This window comes from Egretta garzetta, unplaced genomic scaffold (genome assembly GCF_000687185.1).
Source record: "Egretta garzetta isolate BGI_Z169 unplaced genomic scaffold, ASM68718v1 scaffold228, whole genome shotgun sequence".
In the NCBI taxonomy this organism is placed as follows: domain Eukaryota; kingdom Metazoa; phylum Chordata; class Aves; order Pelecaniformes; family Ardeidae; genus Egretta; species Egretta garzetta.
In genome coordinates, this window is record NW_009260758.1 from 4001469 (window position 1) to 4012201 (window position 10733).

Consider the following 10733-nt stretch of genomic DNA (forward strand, 5'->3'; position numbering starts at 1 on the left):
CCAGTTAGGCACCTACACCATGGTTGTACCCCACAGAGGTGAGGGAACCTCACAAAATCAGGCTTATCATGAAGGACTGGGTGGCCATCTGAAAACTCCCACCACGCAGAGCTTTCCAAATGGATATAGGCAAAAAGAACGAGGCTTCAGATGGGACTGTATTACAGTCCTCACCCCCCCTGTACAGAATCATAGAATCATAGAATGTTTTGGGTTGGAAGGGACCCCTAGAGGTCATCTAGTCCAACCCCCCTGCAGGAGCGAGCAGGTCCTTGCCTACGTGAAGAAACGATCCTTGCCCAAGAACACTATCAGTAGATCAAGAACGTTCTCCTGCACGTCATAACCCCTATTTGCGGACCATCTGCACTCCAGTGAGTGCCACCGGAGAGAATTTGCTCCCGTCGATGTCCAAGCAAGCCCTCATGGCTTCTTTTGCATGACCCCACTGACTGGAGGGGCTACTAGTGACATTCTAGTTTTATATCACTACTGCTTCCTGACCTAAGGGAAAAACAGTTTAAAGAAATTCTTCAGATTTTTTTACTTCTCAGTGCTTTGAAACTGAGAGACCTCTATTTTTCATAATTTAAACTCCTGCCTAACTGGGTGAGTGTTTGAATTCCTAGACTATGACAAAATGCTAGCGTGTGTCTGCCTGAAATGTCGAGAGGATCTTTAATAACCTCCATCCACCAGAAACGGCGTTAAAAGCATTGCTAAGATGATGAGTGAAAACACTACAAACAAGGACCCCGGCCGTTCGGAGGGAGGTGCACTGCTCCGCCTCGCCGAGGGGGCCCGGAGGAAGCGCTGCAGGGTGTGCCCCGTGCTACCCGGGTGCCTTTCCCTCCTGCCGCCGCGCTGGTGCGGGCAGGAAGCTTTCAGGTGCCTGCCTTTTGTTTGTTTTGGCTAGAAGACATCGTTCTCCTGCAGTAGCCTGCAGACCAAAATTTAATGCACGGATGACCCCGCCAAGCAGCCCCTGTGCCCAGTGACTGCTACGAATGAGAGATTGCACAACAGAGCTGAACCGAGAGTACAACTGTTTCTCGGTTTCAATCTGTTTTGGGCGAAGCACGGCGGCTGAGGGGTGAGACCTCTCCTGCCTCTGAAGAGGTCCTTGGGGGACTCTCGGAGGGAGAGGCTTCTGCTGCGGCGCTACGATAAGAGCCTGTTGCTGCCCGTCGGCTCTCCTGTGAAGTCCGGCACAGATCTGGTGATGAGATCGCAGGAGATCTGCTGGAGGTGTCAGCTTTTCTCTCTTGCCATTGAGATTTTTTTGACCAAGAAAAGAGCAGCTGTTTGAAAAGTCCAGCGAGTTTTGCTTTTGCACTTCCAGAGCACACAGTGGTGACACCATTTTTTCCTTTATTTAATTCCTGTCTTGGAAACCCCTGTGCCAAGTTTTATCCCATCATGACGCCTTTCTGGCATGGTCAGAAACCCCTCGCCTTGCGAAGAGCAAGACAACCTTGACTGTAAGGTTACGAATGGGGATTTATGACCAAGTCTCCTTTTATATACACTTAGCCCAACTTTACAGCTACAAACAGATGACGGTGATAAGGTGGGCAGGTTGTTTAAAGTTTTGCTGGAATGTGAGCACAGTTCTCCTCTTGGCACCAGGAATCTGGCTTGTCTAAAGCAAAAACTCAGCTCTGCAAAAATTGTCATTTGTAAGAACCCGATCCAAGTCCTGCTGGAAAGAGGAGCCTTTATGTTGGGCATGGAGGTTAAAACCACCCCTTTTTCATTAGTATTATTTCTTAATATCTTTCCACTGTAATTTTTTTTTTTTTTTGAAGAGCAGCTGGAAAAGGTCCTATTCGCACATACAAAACATTTTTTGTTTCCAAAAATAATGAGATTTAGTGTCTGTCCAGTGCATTGAAACGCATTGGGAAGCCGTCCTGGCCAAGGATGCGTACGGCGTGATGCTGAGACGCCAGCTGTGGCCTGGTGCGGATCTCAGCCCAAAAATGCAAGAGACATCCAGAGCAGGAGCTCTGCCCCAACTCTTGGGCATGATGTGACCGATGAGAAGGGGTGAAAGCATCGGTCCTGTGGGGTTGTGTGCTCTGAGATGAGGGCTCTGGGGCGGTTCCTGACGCCGCCGTTAGCCTTTCCCCACCCTGCTGCCCTTGGGCGTTTGCCAGAGGGACGCTGGCATCCACGGTGCTGCTCCTGCCCCATGCCCAGGGTGCCCCTGCTCAGGTTCCTGGGAACCTCAGGCTGCCCAGGGTGTCCCACCGAGGGGCCGTGCCACCTTCTCGAGCAAAAGCAGGGCGTTTTCTAGAGCCGAGGCTGCCCGCCGTGCCCCGCGGAGGTGCCTCGTGTGGTTTAACCACCGCTGTCTCTGCGCTCGCTCGGCACATGCCGCAAAGCCTCTACGTGACGTAAAAGCCACGGTCCATTTGTGCCGCTTGTTTTCTGGTCTGAAAGGAGGCAAACGCGCCTCGGAGCCGCTGCCCTGCTTGCTTTCTGCTGCGCCTCCTGCGCTGGAGTGGGGCTGGTTAATAAACATGATTCACTGTTGTCTTTTAGCTGTCAGGGCTAGAGTGAAGCTCTTGGTGCCGGCAGGTCTAGCTCTTCTCACTCGAGGGCTAATGCATTTTTGCTTTGGGAAATAGTGACACCCAGCACCACGCGTTAGCTTTACCTCACGAATAGACCATATACAATTTCCAAACTACTCAGCAATAAAACTCTTCTGTCTCATGCCTCGGTGCCAGCTGTTTAATTAGGAATAAGCAGAGGCTGGGTTTTATTCGTGCGAGTAACAGAGGATTTTTTTTTTTTTTTTTTCCCCCCCCCTTTCAGCTTGCAAAAGATAAAGAGCGCCTGCAAGCCATGATGACACACCTGCATGTGAAGTCAACCGAACCAAAAGCCACCCCTCAGCCCGTAAGTACCGAAATGTGCCAAAAGCAAACAAAACCTCACAACAAACCTCTCTTTCCTGTGCCCCACCGGAGCGCGTGACGCAAAGCGTGGCCCGCTTTGGAGCCGGTCGCGGTGAGGAGATGCAAAGCGCCGCTTTGCAGGAGGCACCGCCGTGGGCACCCGGGTTCTGTCATCCCCTTCTCTTCAGGGAGCTTGGAAGAAGTTTTGCTCTAAAGCTGATGCATTGGGCCGCCTTCTGGCCTCATGTATTAGCCTGTAAGTCGCTTTGCGTCAGTCCAACCTGCATGTAATCTTAGGAAGTGTTAGGAAGGAGATGTAATTAAATTATATTTAATGTATTTATTTTGCTTTCGCCCTGTCAGACAGACATTTACAGTAGAAGAGGCTCTAGCTGCACGTTTTGATGATAATCGCGGTTACCCGGTATCAGGTTTTAGACTGCTGAAACTGAGAAGGGAAACTTTCTCTGCCCCAGATTGCCCTTTAAAAAAAGGGGTGCAGGGGAAGCAAGTGGCTTTGTTGCAGGCCAAGGCAACTCCTGGGTACCCCCAAACCCAGGCAAATCTTCCATCTCATTCCCTGACCAAAATGACTCTTCTTCAGCTCTTGTTTTTTCCCAACCTCTTAATGCTGAAAATGTTCCTCAGAGCTTCCAATGATTATTCAAAATGGAGAGAGTGCTTTGCTTCTTGATTTTAAGATTTGTAAGATTTAAAGGTACACTGGCTTTATTTCATTTTGCTTTGAGTCATTGTGTGAAAATTAATTGAGCGTTGACAATCTATAGTTAGTACTAGCAATTTTAATCAATATGCAATGATGCAGCATAATGACAAAGTATTGGTTTATCTGTTTTGACTGATTTTTTTTCTATAAATAAAGCAAACACACACCCATATATGTGTGATTTATGGTGATAGAAATAAAAAGGAGTCAGACTATTAACCCAGCAAATATGGTAGCCTGCCAAGATGCAGTTGGTAGACAAAATTAATGTCTGAAACAGAACACATTACAGAGATAGAGAACATAAAATCATTAAACACTTCGCGCACCCATTTTTACTAGAAAAGGATTTCTCAGTTTCCATGTAGTTGGAAATAAATGGCTGCAGAAGTGCATAGGGAGGCTACTAGATAGAAAATTGCAGGCTATTCAGCAACACTGGAGCAGATGTCAAAGTCAACGGGAAATTTCGGTGCCTTCTTGGAGAGAGTTGAGTGGTAGGTATAAACCCTTCCATTTAAGCTGTTGAGATGCCGAAAATTGCTTGATCCAGTGGATACCAGCCCTCTAGAGTAAGAACTACTTACAGTGTCTATAAAAACAGCATTCTTCTAGTTCCTCGCATCCATCTCAGCCTGAATGCAAATGCTTCAGCGCATTGTTGGCAAAGTATGTAGACCCAACAGAATGGGGAGGAGGTTTGGTTTCTATAGCTCTTACTGGATTAAAAATTAAAACAGCGGAATAATCTGGGAGTCTCAAAGCACTCTGCCTCGAGGCCTTTCATAACAGCGGTGCCCCTCAGGAGGAAGGATTAAAAACTAAAGGGAGGAAATCATAAGAAGGCGAGCGGCGTTTGGCAAGGCAGCTCGTGATCAATGCTCAGCCGCGGAGGGCAGGAAGCTTTTGCGGGTGTTGTAGGCTACGGAGATACCAGGCGGTGTCGCCATGAAGATTAGTGTTAACAGCTAATAAAGAGGGAAAAGCAGTGGGGGGAAAAAAAAAAAAAAAAGGTGAACGCAGGGGGAAAGGGGCTGTCTTGATTAGTATTAAAAATGTTTTACATTCTGGAAAATTATAGCTTTGTTGGGGACCTCCTACTAAATTTATTTTTAACTGCTCTATTGAAAATTCTGTACCACTAGTCAACATTATCTCTCAGTTGCTCAGCACAGTGTTTCTTTATTAAAAGAAATAGGCATGAATATTTTTGACTGAAAAATTAATAGCTTTTGAATTCATACACAGCAGGTTTTCTTTTGCAAAGAAGTCCAATATCGCTGCACAGCACTTCTATAACCATTTATTTAGAGTCCAAGTCAAACCTTTGACAGCTAGAGCAGTGTTACAAGCCAACATAAAGAACTCCAAGATGTAAACCAACAATAGGCAGTCTGTGTGAGGTTTGCCATTGTCAAATACATAGATTGTTTGGATTAGTTTATGTAAATGTACTGTTGTATTACCCTTTGGAAAAAAAAAGATCACATTTGTGTATGAAAAGTGGTTTCGTTCACAGGCAGCATTATAAATTCCTTATCCTTTAACTTACATGTTAGAAGTAAAAATTGGTGCCTGACAGGCCTATATTGTGTGCCACTCTGTTGTTGGATTGAAACTGCCTTCTTTTCATTTATTGAAATATAGAAAAATTTATTATAGATACCATCTGATAAATCAGAAATTATTAAAATATGTATAGGTGAAGCATTTGAAAATTAATTATAAAATGTAGAAGTATAGTGTTTTGCATAAATTGTGCTTTCCTAGTGAAAAAAATACACAGGCACTGCATAGACTGTGCTAGACCCCGGTCCTTTTAACTCAGTGGGATAGGACTTTGGTAAAAAGATCTGATGACCATTATTGCAGTGCAAAGTATTCTTTACATCCAGTAATTAATTTTTTTTTTTTGCCAACATAACTAATGCAAGGTGTATGTTAGAATTAATATATTACGGTACATCGGTGATTCTAAAGGAAAGAGCGGCTGCGAATCCAAACATAGCAGTGAATTGGGATTTAAAATTACAGCCTTTTCATGACTGAGGAATGGTTTTATTCTGCTTAAAGGATCTTAATGCTTGTTTTTAAACTGTTTTGTTACTGGCAAGTAGAATTGGTGACTGAGCATTAACCACGTGCCGTTGGTAATCCACATTGACCATTGGTACCGTCTTCGCTTTTGGGTTCCAGGCAGCAGCTTGAGGGGGTGGTTTTGGACCAGTTGGACCACAGCCAGGTTCTTGGTTGTTGTGCATCGATTCAGAACTCGCCCAGGTTCGGGGAAGGATTGCTTGTCCAGTCTAGCCATGTCCATCCATTACATCCCCACCTTCCTTGCAGTAATTTTGACCTTAGGAAGGGCGGTGGAGAGGCCCATGCGTTTCACTACACCAGTCCACCAAGGCATCTCTTTGCCGAAGCTCTTTGGTCCTATTAAAGCTGATGAGATTTAAACACGTTCTTCCGTAGTGTAGTGGTGGATGGCCTAAACGGTCGGTGGATAGGTACGTGCGTGGGGAGGTCGCTGTTGATGTCTGGTTGTACTGCAAAGGGCAGCTCTTCCCCCGCTCCCAGGGAGCTGCTGAGCAGGCAGGAGGGGGCTGGGGAAGGAGAGCACGTCGTGAGCTGGGGCAGTGCTAAATGTCTTCTTCAGAATGTCCAACTTTTATCATTAAAATGCCCAGTGGTGCAGCGCTTTAAAAGAGAACCGAAGCATCTCACAGCTTAAGGTTTGGAGCACGCAGAGTTGTTCCTGTTACTGCTACATGTCTTGGTTTGGTGAGACTGAAGGCCGAGGAAAGGGAGAACAAGGCTGTGAAGGAATACGCTGTGCCATACTTTTGTAAGGTGAATTTTTTTCAAGGTCAAAAACCCCAACCCAACCAATAAACCCCACAACACAAAAGCCGGAACAATTCCTCAAGAATTTTCATTCTGGATTTGCTATTCAGACACCTTCCCCTACATGGTATTTTCATTGGTGTAGTGATCAGCGTAACAGGTTGAAATGAAAACGCGCTTTCTTTTGGGGGATTAACTTATGTTGAAGTTCATAGGAAGGGAAGGAGAAGGAAAAAGCATCAACCAACAAGTAATTCTGTGTACTGGGTGCTATAGCCACCTTTTAAAAATAGCCAGAAAACTTGTAAAGAAACTTTTGGCACTTTAAATAAAATGCCCTGTTAGATATCCCTTCTTTAATGTATTTTTTTTACCCTAACCATAGCAGTTACGATTGTTTTGAAATACTGTTTTTAGCAACTGTAATAACAAAGCATTTAAAAAAAAAAGAAATAGTCTTTTAACTGTTGAGGTAATGACTGAGCATTTTAGCTGCTGTAGCCGTACTTTATAGTTTGAAAAAATAACGATACGCAGCAATAAAGAGAGATTCTCAAGCACAACAAAAGCTGTTTTTATATACTGGTTTTCATTAAGTCTCACTCCTCAGCTTCGGTTTCCTTAGTATTCCTGCCAATAACAACACCTGCTAAGTGATCGCTGCCCGCCAGGCTCTGCATCTAACACACTAATGTGTCCAGGCTGAAGCGGGAGAGGAAGACACAGCATTTAACAAAGTTTTAGGCCCAGCGTTGGCTTTCGCTCTCACCCTCGGCGTCAGGAAAAGGAGTCTGCTCCAGAGCGTTTCAGTCCCAGGAACTGGGTGCGGATAAATCCTCAGCCCCAGTTGGGACCAGAGGAATTGGGACCTCCGTCACAGAGGAGTCACTGCCCCGCAGCAGTGGGTATGGCCCCACCATGACACTTAGAAATATATATATATATATATATAATTTTTCTTTTTTTTCTTTTAAAAGAGTTTCAGGGGCTTTTTTAAGTGCAGGCACTATTGTCATGTAAAATGTTTACACAAAAAGAAATCAGACTTAGCCCTAGTGGGAGAGCCACTTACTGGAAATCTATTTTATGGGGTGAAGGAGAGGGCTACGTCTCTACCTTGTTTATATCTAAAGAAAAAAAAAAAAAGAAAATGACTCAGTCTTCACCTTTAATAGGAAGACATGACTGTTTCTTGAAAGGGAAGGTTAATAATAAAATCCTAAGCAGGATATTGAACGCTGAAACAATTATGGCATTTATGATTAAGTTAAAACAGTACGAGGAAACGTTCTCAGAAACCAAAACTGAACAAAGCACCCAACAAGGTTCAATGGCTGAACTTACAGAATGTTGGGACTTAAAACTTGTGGGGTTTGGTGGTTTTTCTGTTGTTTTTTTTTCCCCCTTCTTGTTTTTGGTGTTTTGTGTTGGTTGGGTTTTGGGTTTTGGTTTTTTTTGGTTTTTTTTTTTTTATAAGGCTGGAGGAAATCCTCCCTCCCCCCATCCCCAGTACAAACATTACAAAAACGTTTAACTCTTTGGTGCAAGGGCTGTATGTTCGGCGTACTTGGAGTTGTGCCTTGCTGCAGAGCAAGAGTTCTTGCTCGTTACGGTGCTGACGCCGTGACTTAGGCTCCCTCCCCTCTGACAGCGATGATACCTCGTCCAAAAATTACGGTCTGTGGGAAACGGGCTTGTTTGCACAATACCAACGCGAACAACTTTTCTAATCATAGTAACTTATTTTTAAATAGAAAATGCAGACAGGGAGAAACCGTGTGGAGTTTCCATCAGGAAAAGAAACCCTCCCAGCCCGGTCCCTCCCTGATCTTTGCCCTGCACAATCATCCACGGCCGCTTCCACGTTTCTAATTGACGCCAGTATTAAGATTTAATAGTTTACCATCCGGATTAATATTTCAGGATGGCAACAAAACCAACACCATTCATAATTTGTTATTCTGCTCTAATTCACAACTGATTTTTCAGCCTTGGCGCTGGAGATGCAACAAAGAAAGCGGCGGCGAAGGTCTGCGGAGGGGGCGCAGCCCTCTCCTCCCGTACCCCCTGCCTTATGGTTTGGTAACGGCATCAGCAGGGATCGGACCCTGGCTGGAAGAGGAGAGAGTGTCATCAAATAAAACACGGAAAAAGGAAAAAACTTCGCCAGCGATCGACAAGGTCGTGTTTCATTAACTTGTTGGTTCAGGCTCGCAAATGGTCGTCGGAGGTGAAACGCAGCAGACTCGCTGCGTTCCAGCTTTTTGTTCTCTCTTTCCTCACAGACTGCAGTCATGTTTAATTTGGAAACTGGGCTCCTTTGGCAAATTAGCAATTAGAACAATTTTGTGGGAATATGTATATGTGTCATTAGTTTTCCTGCAAATTAATAGCGAGAGCAGAGGTCAGGCAGAAATTTTCCACTTGACTGCAGCTCCTCTGTTGAGATTTGGCACTTTGTTTTGGAACGGCCACAGCTGCTCAAAGCCACAGTCTTCCTTTAGGAACTGTCTTTTAATTAGTTTACCTCATAGCCATTATTACAAATATTACTGCCTCCCCTCCTTGAAATAAAATTACTGTTTCTACAAAATATTCCGGTGACATCTTGCACCACTGCACATTGATGGTGGGGTCACTCGGATGCAGCGTTTAATCATTAGATCACCTCCATAAGCATCTCCTAATTAGAGTCCTTACAATACAATTTTATCTGGTAATTAGCTGAGATTGGCTGCTTCCTCTGTAGCTTATTAGTGGCAGCCCAGCAGTGGGTGTGAATCACAGTGTCATTTGTCAAGCCTGTTAAAGCCCCCCCTCCTTTGCTCGTCCTCTTCTGTGTTTATTCCTAGTTGCTACCTACGCTGAAAAGCCTAAAGAAATTTAACTCGCTTCAAATTCTTTAAGCAGGGAACGCTGACCTTTGTGGGTCCTTTCTCGCAGTTTCCTAGTAGAAGCAGATTAAATGTTAAGTTTTTACATACTAAAAAAGGAAGGGGACTCTTTTGAAATGGAGTAGTTGGAGCCGTAATGATGAAGCACGAGCAGTGATCTTTCCAACAGGAGGGCCCGGCTGCTGAGCCTGCGCTGGAGACGGGCACTTAAAATTGATGCAGATTTTCTCGCAGTTATTGGACTGTTAAAATGTCCATTTGGAAACTGAGATAAAATACAGTAGATTTAATTTCATGGTGAGACCTGTCACTTGTACTATTATTATCGTCCCTGGTCCTTTTATCATATGTAATAGATGGATAGATGGATAACAGGGAGACATTACTATATACGTGTCCCTAATCAGCATCCTTAAATCACGCCAGTCAACAAACGGACCGGGCTCTCGGCGGCGGCACGTGGCGGCAGCGCCCGGCGGGGCGGGGGTTTGAACAGGCACGCTCGCCTCCCGCTTAGCAGTTCACGCCGGCGCGGGAGTCCCTGGGAAATCAATACCCATATTTCACCGCCTTCCGCGATCCCTCGCTGGGTTCGCGCTCTCCGGCCTCGCCACAAAGCGTTAAAATATTTCCCGCTGGAAGGAAGGCGAAGCGTCCTTGGCGAGCACCTGCACGGAAGGATGGGCGGTTGCGGGTCTGCTCCTCGCCACCTCCTTTTCCTGGGAGCAGTGCTCCAGCCGCCGGAGCGCCGTCGCGGCCGTACAGCGCCGGGCGTTCCTGGCTGGGGCTTCCCTCGGCTTGCTCCGTCTCGCCGGCGGGAGGGAAAAGCAATCACAATTTATCTGTCGTTCAGCTGCGCCCTTTCTGTGGGCGATGGGCTTTTTGTGTTGGTATCCTTTCTGTAATACCAGAGCCCTTTATTTTCCACTACCTTTGTTTTGGATAAATCCTATTATTTTTATAAAGAAACATTATTTGTGGCTATTAACTCATATGAGGGATACTAATAGGACTTTTCTTATCTGGTTACTTTCATACGAGGAAAATTAATACGGTGCCTTATGGATAAACATGAGATGTTTGGGGGCATAGCTGAGCAGCGCGCCTTGCCTTCATCTGAAAAGGTTTAATGTCCAGCAAAAAGGAATTTTAATCACGAACAAAAGTTGTAAAATTCTGGCCCTGTTAAATTCAGTAGGAATTTTGCTACCGACTTCAATGGGGTCAGGATTTCACCAATATTATTCGCAAAACCGCCTAAGGGAAGGAAATGTGGAAGCAGTCAAAGGGTCCTTTTCTCAGTCGTCTTTTCTGATGTTGTAGGGAAGAGATCAGCTTGTTTGTTTAAAATACTTCAGC

The 10733-nt window shown here is 45.2% G+C and overlaps 1 protein-coding gene across 1 annotated transcript in view; it reads left to right on the top strand.

The window, feature by feature from the left end:
- FOXP1 (forkhead box P1) overlaps positions 1-10733 on the top strand; it is a 402299-nt gene that overhangs the window by 372080 nt on the left and 19486 nt on the right. The window contains exon 13 of the mRNA XM_009645970.2: positions 2824-2907. Coding sequence (XP_009644265.1) covers positions 2824-2907 — 84 coding nt within the window. The remainder of the gene's footprint in view (positions 1-2823; positions 2908-10733) is intronic.